General features: G+C 41.0%; 1 protein-coding gene across 2 annotated transcripts; it reads right to left on the reverse strand.

Moving 5' to 3' along the window:
* Nucleotides 1-3,759: 3,759 nt before the first annotated feature.
* LOC121635823 (probable ribonuclease ZC3H12C) lies at nt 3,760-19,243 on the reverse strand. Of its 2 annotated transcripts, none has more exons than XM_041979172.1 (6): nt 19,144-19,243; nt 7,815-8,686; nt 7,543-7,682; nt 7,228-7,462; nt 5,566-5,672; nt 3,760-5,377 (listed from the first exon to the last, which is right to left on the reverse strand). In XM_041979172.1, exons 2-6 carry the CDS (start codon nt 8,615-8,617, stop codon nt 3,825-3,827), a joined length of 2,838 nt encoding a protein of 945 aa, XP_041835106.1. In that variant the 5' UTR covers nt 8,618-8,686; nt 19,144-19,243; the 3' UTR covers nt 3,760-3,824. The 2 variants fall into 2 exon arrangements, with proteins under 2 accessions (XP_041835106.1, XP_041835107.1); XM_041979173.1 differs by lacking the exon at nt 19,144-19,243 and adding an exon at nt 17,581-17,663.
* Nucleotides 19,244-19,701: the final 458 nt, after the last annotated feature.

Genomic DNA, 19,701 nt, shown 5'->3' on the forward strand with positions numbered 1-19,701 from the left:
CAGGACAGAAACTGATACAGCTGCGAGAAAATGTTTGGGAACCAATTGGAATTACTTGGATTTCAGCGTAAACTGGTTATAAACACTGATCTGATCTTCATCTCTAAGTTACCACAAATATTTTCATGTTTTTTTTAACTGAACACAATGTGGAAAAGTTCAAAATTCAGTGTGGAAAAAGTATGTGAACCTCTACGCTGATGATAACCTAAGGTCTAATCAACGTGATGTGATTGGAGGTGTTGGTTCAAGCTGCCCTGCCCTATGAAAACACACCAGCTTTGACTTTGCTGTTCTCAAGAAGCATTTCCTGATGTGAACCACAGAAGCGCTCTCAGAAGACCCGAGATCCGTTTGGCGTACACACTTGTTCTTAGGCTCAGAATGTCCATGTTCATATTTGTAAACAATACATTAATACACTATAGAAGGCCATAATTTTGAGTTTTAAGCAAAAAACGTGTTTCTTGGCAGCCATACATCTTAACTGGGTCTTGTTCTTGTATGAAAGAAAACATACTTGGCTGCATTTGTGCCAAATTTCTTGCTTCTATCCAAAAGCGAATGATTGTTTTACATATTTGCTGAACTAAAATGTTTGGTTTTGGTTATTGCTGCTAAATAGTAATACGTACCTTTTCCACCCTGTACTGTCAATAGTTACACATTGTGCTCAACAAAAATATGAGGGCATTTAACTGTGTGGTACTAGTTTAAAAAGACTATCGTCGTGTCTTTAGATGATCGGAAGACATTTTATGTCCAATTTATTTACATCCAGGTAATTCCAAAGGCTTTTTCTTGCAACTGTAGAGGTGTACATAAACCAAACACAAGAATAAATGCAGAAAAATTCATCAAGTCATGCATAATAGGTAGCTGAACATAGTTCAGAGTATCGGATGTGTCATAAGCACAATGCCATGAAGAGGCATTACTTTGGGCCCACGCTCAGGCGCCACACTGACACACAGTGCCAGGAGGCCAGAGAGAAGGCGCTTCTTCAATACACACAAAGGTTTCCTCTCACCAACAGCATGCGCTATTGTACGGCTACTCAGATTTGTACAATGCGACGTGTTGGGACAGGAAAGAAACCGTTGGGCTTAATGTAGCTGGCTTCACCCTCACTGGGCTTCATTTCCTTGGCGGCCATTTTGATCTTTACATTTAACCAAGACAAGTATAATCTAAAAACTGAATCCAATTGTAACAAAACATTCAGCTTTAAACATAAGTGGGTTAAGTAGCAAACCTCAATCACTGCTGGTTCAGCCACTGTACAAACAACCACGATATTTTGACAAACGCAGGCTTTTCTTAGCCCCTAAAAGTACCGATTGGGAGGATATTTTAAAAATGTTTGGTTTTTTCATGACATGGTAGCTAGGTTTTTGTTTTTTGGGGGGTTTTTTCTAAGTCTGTGCGCTGCCATCTTTTCCATCTGATGTCACAAAATCTGTTTAACTTTACAATTACGTGCAGGATGTAAAGAGGGCATCTATCAGAATGTGCTATGGATGTCTCTGCTCTATGATCCAACACAGAACCAGTAACATCCTGTTTTGGAGAGTTTGGATGATCTTGAACACCTTTAGCTAGAACCAAACTTAGATTGTAATAAGTTCTAACAATATTTTGTTTGAGACTAACTAGGTGTAAGTTTACACAATATCCTGCTTTAAAGTTGCACTTAAAATGATTAATTTCTGAATCCTTTTGGTGGCACACTGATATTTTATTATGTACAAGCCCAGCGCAATGGTTGCCCTGCAGTCTCCTGAGGCCATACCTCACAAAGAGGAAGAGAGGACAAGAAAGAGTAACAGAGCATGAGATAACACCTTTATTGGTTGGAGAGAGCTCAGAGAAGAGACAGGAAGCAAGATGGCTGCTGAATTAGCAGTCGTTAGGAGGCGGCTTAGTGAGAAAAAGTTCAATAGAGCTACTTTAATGTCTACAGATTGAAAGAATACATTTTTATCTTCTTTTATATGATATAAACAATTTAAAATATACAATGATACAGATTATTTTAGTTAAAATAACAGTTTTTCATTTAAATGTCTAATTGAGCTCAGTAATATAATAATTTGGATATTTAGTTGCATTTATTGATTTTAAAAGAATGGAAGTGATCGTGTTAAATCAACATTGATTGCTTCATGAATCAAATTTAAATGATATAATTGCAGAATTTGTAATATTTTTAATTGCTATATTATATCATATCATGATCAAACTTGCAATTTCCACCCCTGCAGAACTTGTGGAACTCCGGTCATTTTTTCTAGAAGATGTTATCTGGACACTATTTATTTTTGGGAACCAAGGAGGTTTTCCAAAAGGCATAATTAGGGCTCTTTCTCAAGTTTCTCTTTAAGGAAAACACTTGTTTCAGTAGATTATTCCAGAAGTTCAAAATGGCCACCATGGAATATTTAAATAAAGAGTTGGGGTCTATCCACCTAAATCATGGTTAGCATGATAATACACGTATTCTCTATTCATTTAAGTATAATTTAAAAATATAAAGGGAAAAAAATTAAATGAACTGACCCCAACTTTAATGTGAAAACTAATTTACCTGTTTTCTGCCAGTAAACCAAAGCACACCCCTAGTATGATTTAACTGGCGCTCCTACAGAAAATAAGCCAGCTTCAAGCCCAAAAGCGCGGGTAAAAGAGCTATAATACCTAAACATAGTAGGTTCACAACTCCTTTTGTTTAAAACATATTTGTAATAATTGTCTCAAAGATATTTCCACAAGATTAAAAGTTGGAACATCTTGATTGGAACAAAACTTTTCAATGCACTTCATCATATAGCAATACATCAAGAGTGTTTGATAGATAGGGATCAACAGGTCTATGTACTGTATATAACATCAGCGACTTAGTTCATGATACAATTTGTATCAAACACGGTTTTTCTCTGTCTAGCATGGATTCAGCTGGGATCTGCTACAGACAACCATAACGCTGTTACCCAAAAACACAGCAGAGGAATCTGTTAAATATATTTACAATACGTACATGTTTCATTTACCCATGACCAGGCAATGTCTGTAGCAGATACCAGAGTTGACCCAAAACAAAGGGGCCAGCAAGAATGAGTGATAGAGAGTTAGAGAGAGAGATGTCCCTTACTAAAACTAAGGTACACATGACAGGGTCACCCATCTCTACAGCCACAACTCTAACCAACGAAACCGACGTAGTCTCATTAGACGACCCAGTTTTACCTCCATGAAAAGCCCATAAATCCCATAAATCGCACAACATGCAAGATTGACATGATAACCAGACCTAAGTCAAATGGTTGTTTAAAACTGTCATGTGGAGAACTGGATAAGGATTTACCACATAATAGATATTATGACTTTATAAAGAAGGAAATCTGCATGTGGTGCTCAGTCAGGTTATGGACTTGGTGTATAATACACAGACATGTATTCCATAAAAATGTAAATCTACTAGTAAAAATTGTGAGTAGTATTTGATGTATACATTACCAATCAGCTGGAAAATGAAAAAGATGCCTTTTAGTTATGATGCATAAAAAGTCCTTCATGTGAAAGAAAGAAAGCTGAGCAGGTCTAGGATGATCTCATGGTGCATTTTGAGTCCAATAGATTTAATCAAATGACTCACTCTTGCCTTAACCCTTATGTAACTGCTGCACAGTGACAAGAGCTGCACTTCGGATTATCACACTCATTTTATGTCCTCTAAACTTCTGATTTGTCTTAATAATGTCAAAAGAAAAATACTGATTTTCATGGTCTGTTTTATAACTGGAGGCTACATTTCTCTTCATTCCTCAGTATCCTGTTTGGGCTTTCTCTGAAAGGATGGCAGCTGCAAGCTGCTGGGGGTCTGTAATGTGGGGGCTCCTGGCCATCACCCGGCTCACCAGCTCTGAGGGAAAGATGTTGCACAGGTTGATGTACACTTTCTCCCTCATGTCCCCATAGCGACTGTGCACGGGGGATTCTGGGTGAGGCGGCACATAGGGTGGAGGTCCATGGGGGGGGACTGCAAGATGAGAGCTGTGAGGTGGATAAGGTGGGTGAGGGGAGTGGGATGGAGGTGGTGGGTGGCTTAGGTAATGTGTTGGGGAAGGGTGGAGAGCTGGGTGAGAGGAGTGATGCTGAGTGTAACCGTCTTGCGGCCACACAGAGGTGTGCCAGGACGATTGGCGTGTGTCTGGCAGACTCTGGTAGGTAGACGGCTCGTACCTAGACGGCGGCAACGGCGGCTGCCTGTAATAAGTGTCCCAGCTGGGTAAAGCTTTGAGCCGGTGGTGATGGTGCGATGTGGAGAGATGCTCATAAAGATGCGAGTCGGACACACTTTCAGCTCGAGTGGGGGCCAGGCACCGGCCGAGAGGAGAACCAGGGGGGTGAGGGTTGGACTGGGGTAGAGAGTGGTAGTCTCCTGGGCAGCTGGAGCGTGCAGCCAAGGGTTGGTGTTGGAGATGAGGGGGTAGAGGGTAGAGGGGCCGTTTCAGGGGGGCCTCTATTGGAGGCTGATCATGAGCACAGCCCTGTCCACACGCTGCATTCAGGTGGTAAGAGTGTACTCCTTGTTTAGATGTGTGACTCTGTGTGTATTCAGCAGGGTGAAGACCACATAGTTCATGGTTTGATGTGACATGGGAGTAGAGGCGGCTGTGGGGATTAGCAAAATGGATGCTGTCTTCAGTTAAAGGATCTGGGGGGCATCCAGGACAAGACCTCTCACTGTAAGAGTCGCAGCTGCTACCACAACTGGCGCTGCTTTCGCTGCCGCATTCGGAGCCCGCTGAGCCCAGCGAGCCGAGCCGCAAGTCTGTATCGTTGGGGTAGCGGCAGTCTGGGCTCCTTCGAGACGAGAGGCTCAAGCCAGAGTAGGCACGCGTTACCGAGTAGTAGCTCAAGTCTGGAGACTCACAGTGAGGGTAGAGGTCATGGCTGGGGGCTGGTAGATGGGTCACTGCTCTGGGCTGTTGGTCCTGTGGATGGTTTAGACCAGACGGAGGACCTCCTGGGGCTGGGGACATAGTCAAACTCCCGCTGGAGCTGTTACTGCTGCTGCCACACAGGCTGCTCTTCTGGCCCTCTGCCCTGCTTTTGGCCAACAGCTTCTCCTCAGCATCACTGTACGATAGAGCTCGGATGCTCGGGTCAGACTGCCTTTTCGGGGCACCTTTTTTGGCCTCAATGCTGCCAGCTGGTACACTGTGGCTCTTCACAAGTCCAGCATCCCCTTGGTTCTTGGAGGCAACACAGGTCTTTGCACTGGCACGCAGCTCGTCAGCCACAGCACGCTGAGGCTGAGCCCCTCTTTCAGGGTGGTAGTACTTACACTTGTGACCGTAAGTGCACTTCTTTCCTGGAGTGAAAAGAAATGATTTCTCACTTTTATCTCAGCATAATCTGCCAAATATTTCAAACACCATGAAGCCTCTATACACATATCATGAAACAGTTTCTCACATAATTTAATCATAACTGAAAAAGTGTGGCTCATCATTTCTACTTTTGTGCATTTAGGATGATTTTCCTTCCATCTCTTCTCACCATATGGGCAGGGCTGCTTCTTCTGTTCAGGGATGACAGGCCTTTTCCTCAGGAAGTTGTCTAAGCTGGGACCGTGACGACCAAGAGGGTCATCTGGCGGCATGAATCTGAAGTTATTGAGGAGAAAATTTAAAAAAAAGAGATTCAACCACTTAAGTTGATGCATATTTTCAAATCTGCTTTATTGATCCTAAAGGGCAATTAATTTGTAGCTTACCCACATCCTCTTATTATATCCAGTCAACAGAACAAATCAATAATCTAGACCAGTGGTTCACAAACATTTTGAGCCACAACCCCCAAGATACATACGTTGGTGTTCACATGATATATTTGTGATGTATCAAGTGGGTCATCCTGCAGCCATCCTCTAAATGTAAGGCATTAAAACTGTTAGAATCTTTATAAATAAAAATGATAAAGTGGTTTTGGATGGATTATGTTAAAAGCTGTAACAAAGCACTCATAAGCCGAGATAGGGCTAAATTTGGATTTTTACAATAGCACCCGTAATACCTTTGTTTCTGGACAACAGATGATTAAAAAAAAAAAAAAAAAATCAAAACATAAGGCTGGAAAACCTTTTGAGGATAAAGTGAATTTCTGTGGATTCAGTTCACTGCTGTAATAAAGCATCTGCATGCCCATAGTCGGCTTCTCTTGCTGAGATGAGGCCACATTTGGATATTTAATATGGCACGAGTAATGACTTTGTTTTTGCAATAATGCGTTAATAAATATATATATATATATATATATATATATATATATATATATATATATATATATATATATATATATATATAAGATCATAAGAATTTTTTTTTCTTTTAAAATAAGAAATACATACAAAACATCAGTAAAATTATAATAAATGCAAAGAAAAAATAATAAAAGTCCAGGTTAAAATATCAGTTAATTAAGACTACTGCTAGAATTCAGTAGCCTGATAGCTGAAGGAATAAATGACTCAGAGAAACTATTTGTTTTACTCAAGGGAACTTGGTAGTGGCGACTAGAAGGCATCATCACAAACTCAGCAGCCATAATCTTTCTGTTGTGCTCCAAATATCTTTGAACAGATCCTAACACTACTGTTTAGGCTGTTCCTATCCTTAATAGAAAGCCCATAATACTGGGAGATAAAAAGAAGTTAAGACTTTCAATGAACAATAAAAATTAAAACAGACTTAGAAATATTAAGAGGCAAGCTTTCTCGGTAAATATATTTTCTATTGAACTGTGTTTACATCCAATTTAAATTTGAAATCAGACATCACCCATGAATGACACTTTATGTGTTCACTGCTGTGTCTGAAATTAATTATCATATCCTTTTGGGGGTTTTTGTGTTACTATCCAGACACATCATCACACCAGCCATTAAATTCAAAGCAGAATCATGTATCAGACAGATAAAAAGCACCAGTGATGAAACACAATCCTGTGGTGAGTGTCTGACACAGATTTTTAAGGTTTACTTAGTTTTTCCCCCATTTAGGTTTCAGGGGAAACTACAAGCTTTAAGGAATAAACTAAAAACTGTTTGTTGCCTCCAGAATTTCAGCTCTTTTCAGACTTTAGTCATCGGTAACCTTTTATATCTTAATGCCAGATTTCTTTTCACCCCAAATTGTCAGCATCTAGTGCACTCCTACTTACTTGTCATTGACAAAAGAATACATGAGCAGGCGCTCGTCTATAAACTTCTTCCACTCAGGCTTCTCATTAGCCAGGTCTCTGTAGTTGTCATTGGAAACAATGATGCCGTCTGACTCATATGCCAGCTTGACAATGAAGCGGTCGTCATAACAAACCACACGTCGACCTTGGACGCGCCGTGACGGAGTGAAGACCAGGATTTTTTCTTTCTCGAGACGACGTAAGATCTCTTGATCTGTGGAGAGTTGAAGAAAACGTCATGCTAAAGTAAAGTAAACATTGTTTTTTTTTTATCAAGCAGCTGTTAGTACAGACCTGTTATAGGAGCGTCAGGGCGAGACTGCTCTTTCCTCCATGCAGGCACAAAAACTGTGATGTTCTGATGACCACGTTCTAGAAACCAATCTACAGCCAGCTGGATGCCCTGGCAGGAAAACACCTCCTTGTTGCCATGGCTACATAACAGAGTAAGAGGTACAACGTAATAGCAAATTAATGTATTTTTTTATGTTTAATTTTATTTTTTATAAACATTCATACTAAAAAACTTTTAGACTGATTTACGTCCTGCTTTCGTTATAGCTCACCTCATGGCTACATTACTGCCGTCCACCACAATTGGCCGCAGGTTGTCCTGGTCGCATACAGAATCCGAAGGACAAGGTGAGTCTGACCGCTGGGTGTCGAGCAAGTCAGAGCAAACGCAAGAAGATGAAGAAGAAGAAGAGGATGAGGTAGAGGTTAATATTCCAGTAGGTGGCTCACTGTCAGACTTGGTCCCCAGTTTGACTAGCTCTCCCAGTATGTCATTGATAAGTGTGTCGGGGCCAAGCTTGGACAGCACTAGTCGCACAGTCTCCTCAGAGTAGCCCAGTTTCAGTGCGAATTCTAGCTTGGCCTGGTACGCTTTCCCTTCTGCCTCAGGCACCAGCTCTGATGTGGGGGGATTGGGTGAAGGCTCATCAGGTGGGGGCTCACACGAGGACTGGGCAGGCGTGTCAGGTTTGGGCTCTGTTGAAAGTTCAGATGGGGGCTCAGGAGGCCCCTCAGTGCCTAAGTCCACACATGGGGTTCGACACAGCGGCTGGTGGGTGTTCTTACTGTGAGTGGATGCGCTTTCTCCTCCATCCGAGTCTGCAGCGAGGGTAGAACCGGAAGACGGCGCAAATTCGGATTCTTCATTGGACCCAGCGTTTTCCTCTGGCAGTGCCAGTGGAGGGGAACTGGCTGCGGTGTTGTTGTCGGGGCTGTCCCCCAGCCCCTCCATAGCAGGGGGTTTGTCACCGCCGCCAGCCTGCCGGTCAGCCCCCACTATGTGGAGATACTCCAAATCCAGCTCCAGGTCAAGGATGTGGCCTGCTCCTGCCTCCACATGGTCCTTCTGGCCCATGGGTCTGTCACAGACATCCAGCACACCGGGCTGAGCGCGGCCCTCTCATGAAGCTAGACTCATTAGTGCCTAAAGAACGAGAGGATGGAGTGACTCAGTTCAGTTAAGTAAAAATAAAAAAAAAATGTAAAATGGAATTAATACAATTTAGTTTCTAATATCAAATTAAAATTGTGTCAGTGTTGTAATGTGAAAAGGTTCTAACAAAGATGACATGCAAAGGTCCCTAAAGTTTCCATTTTGGGCTCCTACTGTCCACCAGGACTTCTAAGACCATCTGGGTCAAGCCTGCTTTCCATCCCGAGAGTTGAAACTAAACATGGAGAATCAGCATTTAGTTTTTATTCTCCTGTTATCTGGAACAAACTACCAGAAAACCTGAACTGTGATCCAAATCTTATCTTATGATCAGGTCTGAAAACTCCCTTTCTGAATATATTTTCCTGCATATCTACATTGACCGTGATGGTAATGCTGGTTTCGTACTGATATCCATTGTAGCTTGTTTTGGTTTCATGTAATTTCTTTTATTTTTCTTTTCTTTTAATTCTTTTGTTTGCAATGTACTTTTTAATGTTTTAATCACTTAATATTTTATGTAAAGCACTTTCGGTTGTTTTATACATGAAACGTGCTATAAAATAAACCTGCCTTGCCCAATGACCCATGCCTTTGTTCAGGTGTAATATACTTGATTTTTATCATTATATATATGATGAAATGACAGATGCTTCCAGCCTAACTGGGTAAATCCCTACTTAAACTTATGTGGGTAAGAAATAAGCAGTCTGCTACTACAGCAGCCATTGTCCTGAGAGACAATGAGACTTTTCAGTTAGTGTTACAAAAAAAATTTGAGCCAACATCGAATGACATCTTAGGATGTCTGACTGAACCTTAATCTTAGGTCCCAGTAAATCTCTGAGCTGATATCATTTATGATCTGACTGGCTGTCTGATGCTTACAACTGAAGAGCAGGCCAGCAGACACAAAGGACCGATGGGGCCCCTCACCCTAATTAATGGATTCTCGCGGGTTTTTTTGTTTTGTTTTTTTTCCTACCCCCCAAACCAGTCTGGCCTCAGTGTGTTTAAAAGCACCATGCCACAGCACAATCTACTGAATGACAGAGGGTAAACTATTGGGGGAAAAATGAAAAAAAAAAAGCCGTTAGCGCTTGTGTTGAAGCAACCCCCCTCCTTCTCCCCTCAATATCATTGTACCTGGTAATTGAGGTCCATATGCTTCCTCCCGCTGCAGTGCCGGAGTCACCCATAAAACACTAAGAGCTACGAGCCAATCAAGCAAGGACGTGATATTTGGTTAAAGGTTTAGAGGCATTTAAATGGCAGCAACTGATATGTTGCTCTCTGGAAACAAAGTTATGAGCCTTATTTATTCTGACCTATCATCACCTTCTGCTTTATTGTCTAAGCAGGTTGATAGCGTTGAGTTCCTTTTAGATGTTTCAAACAAGCAGCCTTTTCCTTTGGATGGTTCAGCATCCCTGATGTCTGGTTGAACCTTCCAACCCAGAAAACAACCCAAACAATATCTGATGATTTAACGGGAAGTGACTTCATGGTGGTGGAAGGAGAGGGGAGGCAACTGACTGGGTGAAGTGAGTGTGCATTTTATGAAAAAGAGGCTGCCTAGCAACATGGCTGAGCTACTGTTGCTAAGCTACAGCTGTTGAAAAGCATTCTGCCTTCCAATTGCAAAGACAGAGGCTGCAGCGTTCAGCCGGTGACATGCCTCTCACACACATGCACACTTGCTACAGCAAAGGCTTTATGCTTTCAGAAGTGAATGGGGTTTAAGTGTGCCTTACTGATAACCGACCCACAGGAGTGTTTAGCAAGTTAACCATGGTGTCAACCACTGTGGGCGTTGAAGGTGCCCATGCAGAAATAAAACATCCATCTCAGAAAGTGACTCACATTGCTGTGAAGAGAATGGGGCAACTGGGAATGTTTGATGCACTCTTGTGACTGGTGACGCTCTTTTCTCAGACCAGTTTAAACAAAAGTATAACAAACACAGGATTACCAGGATATAAAATTAACTTTTGGCTCATCTGCCATTATGTGTCAAAGTTACAATACAGTTGCATCAAACTTGCAAATAAAAATAGTTTGCTCCAGTTGTTAGTATGAAACCTCATCTTTAGTGTTACTTTAAAAAGGGACAATTTTAGATCTAAACATGTTTTTAATAAAGTAAAATTAAGTAAGTGACTGAATTTTATTTAACCTTTTAAGGCATTTATATATATATATATATATATATATATATATATATATATATATATATATATATATATATATATATATACATACACACACACACACACACACACACGATTTGCTTTGTTCCATTTGTTAACTGCTTTAATTTGGTCACAGATGTTGGACACAAAGAATTAAGAGCAGTACTCTTATTTTTGAAAGTACTGCTAAAAGACACCAACATCCAATTATTAGCCCAAATCTATCCATCTCCTACCCCTAAATTCCCTCTGATTTGGCCCTTGGGAGCTCGTGCATTAATCCAATTACAATGAAAGTCTTTAGGCATGAAATAAACTGTTCATGACCAAAGAAAATGTATACACGCCTTTAAAACAGAAACAAATCTCACAATATAAGCACCATATATTGCTTAAATTAATATATTGCATCATCAGCATTAAATTGCAGCTAACTAATCCAATCAACAAACAGAATTATAAAAAACTTCTTCATGCATACACCACATTAAAGCAGTGTGCTATGAATCCTGATGAACCCTATCCTTATTCAAAGTTATGTTTTGTTTTTTTCATCATTACATTTTTTAAAAAGTTGTGCAAGTGTGGTCTCAGTTTCACAAAAACAAAATATCATTGCATCTGAAATCTTTAAACCAGCCCCAGTCTTAACGGACCAACGGCCACATCGCAGCACACCTCCAGGCTGAGTGGGTGCATCTTTCAAACATCAGCATGCTGGCTCCCACACACAGCGGCGCTGTTGGCTTTGATGGAGGCTGTAATGAATATGTAACATCATCCTTACAGCACTTTGTGTGTGGGAGCTTTGTGCAAGGAAGGGAGAGAGTAAAAAGGGTTTGGGAGGGACTGTGGGGGGTTGTCTGGTGGTGCATCAATGCATGCCAATAACTGCGCTATAGGTATAGTGGGGGGGGGTGGATGGTTTTGAGGGGGGGTTCAGTGTGTGTGCGTGCATCTAGATGGCGCGCTGGGCTTTCCCCGCCAGCAGCAGGGCAACAGATGTCTGCTGAACGATACTTGCAACTGGTGTCTCCTCTTCATGTACAAACCGAAGCTCCTGGAAATGCTACACTGTCTTGCACACACACGCACACAAAAAAAGAAAAATGCTCGCTTTCTTTTTCCTCCTGCATCAGGTTTCATATAAACACAGCTCACACTGTTATAAATCTGACCTGCTGCAATGCCTGTGTAGCAGCTGCACAATACAGCAAAGTTTGGTCATGGAGAGTACATTTTTATTTTCAATCTAATGCTTAAAAAACCGATTCTGGTTTTGGATGTGAAATATTATGCTGCATCTCCTCTTCATTCTCATTCCATCATCAAAAACTAACACATTTTTTTGTTTAAAATTTTAGCTGTTTACTGGTCAATTTATTTATGAAGAACAGGCCCAACCAGATAGAGAAGGAGCAACCTGTCAAGCAAGACTGTTTTTTTTTTCTTCATATCTGTGATCTAAGTAACAATGGAACAATATTAACATTGATATATTTAATAAAGAAAAGTCAAGATTGTCAGCTGAAAGGTACAGACTTTGTCCTACTTACCAAGCTGCAAAAATGAACAAAAAAAGGAAGCAAATTAGATCATCTTATTTCCACATATTGGAATCCTTAAAGAGAAGAAAAACGCAGCAGGTGAAACTGAGATGGAGTAAATCCCAAAGTTACAGCAGCTACATCCGGGGTGATGCTGCTGTAGGTAAAAACAGAGCATCCAACTCCAATAAAACACCTCTGCCCTAGGTGTCCGAGTGTCTTCCAGAGCTGTATTATTTTTTTCTTGCAGAAGCAGCCAAGTTGGACAATGAGCAGTAAAACAGATGGACCAACAATGTCTGCCATTCCCTCATTTAGAGTGGCTGCTTCTCCACCAATCAGAGCACAGCGGCCTTACAATGAGGCACGGGGAGGTGGTGGGGAGTGGCTGCAGGCAGATGCTTGCAACACCCAGTTTCCCCAAGGCACGCGTACTCAAGCGTGCACCAGCACACACACATGCACACTCTCCTGAGCCTGAAAGGGCTTCCCCTGTGTGGCCGATGAATCAACGAGGGGTGGGCGGCCGAACAATGGAGCTACACAATGGGAAGCTTGGGAGGGCAGCTGCAGTGTGAGGGCTGGTGCTATTACAGCCCGGGGCAGCAATGGAGAACACCTGGCTGCAGAGCGCCACAGTCACTCTGCTCTCTTTGTCTCGGGTTGGGGGGTGGTGAAGGTGGAGTCTGGAGGTGGGGGGGGGGTTTAACAGAAAGAAAGGGCCAAGACTGGCTGAAAGACTAGCGTGGTCTTTAAGAGAGTGCAAGAGGAAAGAGCAGAGTGTGGCTAGGCTTAAAGAGAAAAGGGACAAGTGTGGGGGGTGAGGGACATCAAAAAGTTTTATGTCCCTATGAGTATGAGGGGGACCTGCTCTGCATTGTTGCGGCACACTTAGGGCAGATGACTCAAAAACACAAATCTTTGCTCTTCTAGTGTTCAAGCAGCCCAAAGAAGATCTGAATGATTTTGAACATGCATGGTGATATAGCCAGGCCTCGAGGTGCAAAACCTTTCACAGAAAACAATGAAACAGAAGACAAAAATTTTCGTAAATATTCTGTTGCTGTGTTGTGATATCAAAAGTAATGCAATAACGCATATATTCTTTGTTTTTGCAAACGTCCCACTGACGTAAACACAGTGAAGACTTCCTTTGTGTAGCTTCACATGCAACACACAGAGTATATAAACATAAATGTACCTGTATTGGGGGGAAAAACACTTTTGCCTACCATTGTAGTTAAATACAACACTGCTATCCAGACTGTATTTAATATGGAGCAAAGGGGAACTCTGGCAATATGATCCTGAATAGAGCTGGAAATAACAAATAAATTATGCAGAAAGCTAAAGTAGTGGAGGTTTATGCACTGCATCAAACTAAATATAGTGGCAAGCAAAAAATATGGGTACTGTAGAAAAATATGTGTTGCTAATATTATCTTAAGTTATTTAAGTTTAAAATGTTCTTTACATTTCAGGCAGGGTTTCTGTGTTTTGTGTTTACAAAGATATAAAGCACTAAATGTTGAAATAACCAACACCCAAACAGCAGGAAAAGTCTGTTTAATGATTCATGTGTTTCCTGGTAGCACTTTCCCGAGTTTACAGTGTCATAAAGAAACAGAAGTAACCGGGAATGGTGAAGATCAAGTCCCATTTTTAAAGGTCCCATATTATACACTTTATTCCCAATCTGAGACCATTCATTAATATCTAAATGAAATATTTCCGCCATGGTATGGACAAATCGACCCTCAGTTTGAGTGCAGCGGCTTCTCTTCACCTCCCTCTTTTTAGCAGCTTCAGAAATGTGCCGTTTATGGTGGGCGGAACCCTGGTGGAGCAGCTCAGCTGTTGGCTCCGCCCATCGCATCGCCCGTCATGAGGTGATTGACAGGTTAATATATTTTCAAGCTATCAGACTAATAAGGCCGAAACGATAAAATAACTGCCAGCTCTTACCTCTCCAGCTGTGTCACGGACAGTTGGTATTGAACCTGGCTTCAGCTTCAAACGGTTGGCGAAGCCTGCTTTCCATGCCCCCATGTTGTGGAAACAGTCCTCTTTGAAATGCTGGCCACAGACATGCAAAACCTTTGGAAGTTTTCCGGGTACATTTCCTCCAAAAATAAAATTAATCCACTCAGTCCTCGTGGGTTCAGTGGATGGAAGTAAAAAAACGTTTTCGTGTTCATTTATGCAGCCACAAACAGAACAGTGCTTCTGTCGCTTAGCCATGTCCGCTAACGAGGGTTGCCGAAGAGGGAAAAACACTGGGCGCTAGGTGATTTTTAGAGGGCGGGCTTTGAGAGCCGGTAGACGGGTCCATCGCTCTGTGGGGAGTGGTTATTGTCCCTTATGACGTCATAACGTACACGCTTTCAAACAAGCTCATTTCAGCGCTTACTTCCCTAGAGGTGGAGCAGGGGGGAGAGAGAGCGCCTGAAAGAGTTTCACACTTACGGGTCTCCTACACATGCGGGGGGACCAGTATGACTGTTCCAAAACCATTAAAAAGTGAATTTTGCATAATATGGGACCTTTAAGTAAGATATTTGAAAGAGCTTTATATCAATAGCTTTATGCTAGTTGGCAGTTGTTTTGAAATCTTTTAGTCTGGATTTTCGACCACACTGAAACTGCCCTTATCAAAATCTTGAATGACATCCATCTAAACACAGGGAGCGGCAGAAGTTCTGTTAGATCTCAGTGCTGCTTTTGATACAGTTGACCATAAGATCTAATTAGACTGACTGGAAAACTGAGTGGGAATCTCTGGTCTTGTTCTGAATTGGTGTGAATCCTAATTGAAAGACAGGAATTTCTCAGTATTGATTGGTATATAAATCTACTTAAACAAAGATTACATGCAAATTTCTTCAATGCGCCATCTACATGCTCCCACTAGCTCAGATCATGGAAACAAAAAATGTGATCATAAATACGCTGATGATACTTAGCTCTACATTACTGCCTCACCTCACCTCTGGTTTCCATGCAAAGCTTAGCCCCTTGACATTGTTGCAATTTCACTATATCTTTTCATGGAACAACACTACAGAAATAAACATTGACATACAGAATATCAAAGTTTAGCTTTTATAGTTTGGTGTCCTGTATATCAAAGTTTCATTTCTATAGTGTTGTCCCATGGAAAGATATAATGAAATATTGGCAAAAATGCAAGGGGTGTACTCACTTCTGTGAGATAATTAAAATAATAAAAAATAAAACATGCGCATGCATTTGTATTTGGATGGCATACACATAAGAATTTGGCTGATTTCCTCCGCTCAGGCTGCCAAGTCTAAAGCGCAATCACAGAAGATTAAAAGATCTGCACATTAATGTTTCAACTGCCACTAAAGATAATATGATCATAGCTTAATTGTGTAAAATGATGTGCGATTAGAAACATAAGCTGCTGCAATGCAGATGCTGTGTCACTAAACTAAGCCAGAAAAAGAAATTGCTCAGTCAGTGGTAGGGCTGGGTGATATGGCCTAAAAATAAAATCTCTGATTTTTTTTAACCAAATACGATTTCCAATTTTAATCGATTATTTATGTTTTGTAAAAGAAAAGAAAAACAAACTTATTAAAAACATTTATTTGTTTCCATAGATGAATGCCAGCAAAAATCAAGTATGTAATGTCATAGCTTTTCCACCATATAAACGAATTCATATCTTACATAGAAATATGCGACACAACTGCATCCGTGATCTCTTTCCATCTGGATCCTTATCATACAGGATCCACTGCAGAAATAATTCCCCTCTTAACTAGAGTTTGTGAGTTAAGTTGAATTCTGCATCTCATAGAAAGCAGCATTTCTCACTGCAGTTATACGGACAGCTAAATCCTAGATGCGAGTGAAGGGTCATTTCACTGAAAATCTGTCAGACAAACACCATTCTGGTGTGGAGGGAGGGCTAAATCTGCTGCTAACTAACTATGGAAAAAAAATCGATTTTATCGATTAATCGTCTGCCCTAGTCAGTGGTGACACTTCATGAGATCCTGCTCATAAAGATCTTAAACTTAAGTAAATACAACCTCAGATGTAGAACAACTCATGACTGACAATTACTCATATTATTCAGCAGATACTCAGCCTAAAATACAGCTTCATTAGGGAAGATTAATCTGGGAAGGGTTACTGGGCTATTTCATAACAATCTGGGATTCATCAATCTAGAGAAGTTCTCACCAACTCCGGACCTCTTGGGCCAGTGTCCAGCAGGTTTTAGATGCTGCCCTGCTGCAACACACCTCACTCAAATTAATGGGTCATCAAGAAGCTGTGCAGAGCTTTACAACAAGGTGTTAGAGAACCATTTAATTTAACTCAAGTGTGTTCCAGCAGGGAAACATCTAAAACCTGCAGGACACTGGCCCACTGGTCTGAAATTGGTGATCTCTAATCTACAGTGAGAAACTGTATTAATCTACTGCAAAACACTGAAGACAACTGTTAATATTCTCAAGTGAACATCTCCATAAATTCAACCTGAGACCAGACCGTGCAAGGCTCAGAGAAATGGCACAAAACTCAATAACTACATCTAGAGTCCAAAGACCCCAGAATGGTAAATATTAAAGTTCATGACAGTACAATTTTTTTCCAAGAATAACTATGCAAGTATTGCTTGTTTGGAGGTGTTGCCAGGAGAAAATCTCTTCTCTGCACAACTTAGGTTTGCAAAGTTGCATCTGAACAAATCACAACACCTCCAGAACAATGTTCTTTGGACAAAGAACATCAACATGGAGATGTCTGGCCAAAACCACACACAGCATATCAGCACAAACAGCTCATACCAGTGGCAGAGAGCTGATGATATGAGCTTGTTGTTGCAATGACCCAGTCAAAGTTCACACCACAACCTGATGGAATTGCAGAGGTGGGACCCTTTAAAATCTATGCATAAACTCATAAACCTCAATGAACTGAAAAGAGTGAGTAAAATTTTCCCCACATTGATTTTAGAAACTGATATACAGAAAGCTACTACTTAGTTACTACTGCTAAAGCTGGCTTTACAAGCTGCTGAACCAGAGTGTTTTACACTCTTCAATTTTTTGTTCAATACATCTAAGTACAGACTAATATGTCTTTTATCATCTGAGGTTATATTTACCTCATGTAAAGATGCAGTAAGGACCAGATGGTTTTGGTGTAATCAGTTTTGAGACAATATTTTCCAAGAAAAGCAGGCCAGTCAACAAAGCCTGTTAAAATTGATCAAGTAATCAACCCAGCTCTTATTCAAATATTTACAAAATGTCACATTGAGTTCTCAGAAATCACACCAGCCTCATGTCAAACAAGCACCAGGCTTCCAGCTGTATGAAATAATGGCTAATGGCCAACTGATCTGCAGCTACCACGCCTAGGGAAACAGTTTTAAATAAGACCAAAGGCAGACATGTCTGCCAACAGAAATGTTAATTCAGAAAGACAAGACTACATTTCCTGCAGAATTTATCTTGGCAGCAAGAAGTCGGCGTGTAATCACAAACAACAGAAAGCAGTCCATGGTGTCAGTGCGTTTTAGTAAATGTTCTCTGTCAGCTCACCAAGAAAGATAAATGTTTTTTTCTGCTTCATGGGCTCAAAAAAAAACAAAAAACAAAAATGTGATTAAATGTGTTCTGGGTTCGCTTGCAGAGTCAGATAAGGAAAGTAAAGAAAAAACCAGCAGCTGACCAGCTGCACGGTATCCAAACAGACTGGGGAGCTCTCTGAAGGCCATCTGTCCTGATAAACAGGTGTGCACTGCCCCCAACAACTGCAGCAGCAGCATCACCATCACTTTTATTTGTGCATGATAAAAAAAAATATTTAAAAAAAGCTTGGAGCCACTGAACTGTGAGGATTTCTAAATGCATGAAATAAATTGACAAAATTGACAAAAAGGAATGGGTTTTGTTTTTCTCTGCATTTTGGCAGGCAAGCAATTAAAAATCAACTCACTGGAAAGACCAACAAAACATCAAAAACAGGGTAAGTAAGGACATTAGGGCTGCATTTCCCAGCTCTGCATGCATGATTCAAATAAACTTTATAAAAAGATCAACTTGGATTTTCACAGGGAAATATTGTGCTTTTCACTTATTTCCATTCATATATCTACAGTCCTTTGCTAAATGTGAGTGCGGTCAGGTGAGACTTTCAGGGGTAAAAGGATGATTTAAAGAAGAAAAAAAAAAAAACTCATGGGTTTGGGACAAACAGCTGTAAGGCTTGTGTTGAACCCTCAAAAGCCACAAGATACTGCTACTGGTTTGATCCTGGAAGCCACAACAACCAGTTTGGAGTTAAAACACAGCTGTCAGTGAGAGATGAGCACCAGACAGGTGGAAAAAATTAAACAACTCTCCAGTCTCTATACCCTGACACAAATTTCCCAGAAAACAGACGACCAGTGGAAGCTCAGGCCTTCCCCCTCCAGAACACCCAAACTGCCACAACACTCTTTTAACATTTAAAATGCACATGCAGACAACACAACAACATCCCAACATTTCGCATGTAAAAGAAACTAAACAAAGTATATTATAAATTTGGGGGAGCGCGCAGGGGCGTGCATGGTCACTGCAAGCCAAAACCGTCACGACCTCCCGACAGCTTTCACCTGCGCCAGCCTGCAGCTCCTCCAACATACAAGTCCGCTCAACTAACGCCGTTTTCGGACACTCACCTGCTCAGGGCCACCGCTGCAGCTGCACGACGAGTTTTTATTTCAAAATGACTAAATCTTCTCATCATGGACTGGCGACGCAAAACATCCGGCTCGGATGCAGCGTGACCCAACCAAACTGCGTCAATTTCAACAGTGATGAGTCAACTTCCGCTCCAGAAACGTTACAAAATAAAGTTCATAAGCTACAGCGGCAGCCTCACACAAACCTACACCGAAACCTGACTTGTAAACGTATTATTTTTATATTAAAACATTATAACAGTATCTTTTTGGCTATCGCCCTGTTTTATTATATACATTTCGTCGTAAATAAATTGCCCCCGTTTGCAATTGATCTCAAGACTTCATCAATCAATAATATATATTATAGTATATAGTATTTACAGTATTCGAAGTAAAACTTCTTAGCAGAGTTAAATATTGTATAATTTCTTTTTCGGCTTAAACCGGAAAACATATTTTGAAAAATGAAGGCTAGCTTTGCTAAACTTTTAGCTAAAACGGGCTAAAACCGTCGTGAGACGCGATGGCGCCATCTTGTGGCAAAAGTAGAAT

The sequence above is a fragment of the Melanotaenia boesemani genome, chromosome 24, assembly GCF_017639745.1.
Source record: "Melanotaenia boesemani isolate fMelBoe1 chromosome 24, fMelBoe1.pri, whole genome shotgun sequence".
NCBI classification, from domain to species: Eukaryota; Metazoa; Chordata; class Actinopteri; order Atheriniformes; family Melanotaeniidae; genus Melanotaenia; species Melanotaenia boesemani.

Bases quoted from the DNA above. Each gene is read 5' to 3' on its own strand.
- LOC121635823 (XM_041979172.1), bottom strand. From the start codon at position 8,617: ATGGGCCAGAAGGACCATGTGGAGGCAGGAGCAGGCCACATCCTTGAC. The intron at 7,683-7,814 runs GTGAGCTATAAC...TCTGTTATGTAG, and splicing joins GGCAGTAATGTAGCCATGAG to CCATGGCAACAAGGAGGTGT. The intron at 5,673-7,227 runs GTAAGTAGGAGT...CAATAACTTCAG, and splicing joins TATTCTTTTGTCAATGACAA to ATTCATGCCGCCAGATGACC.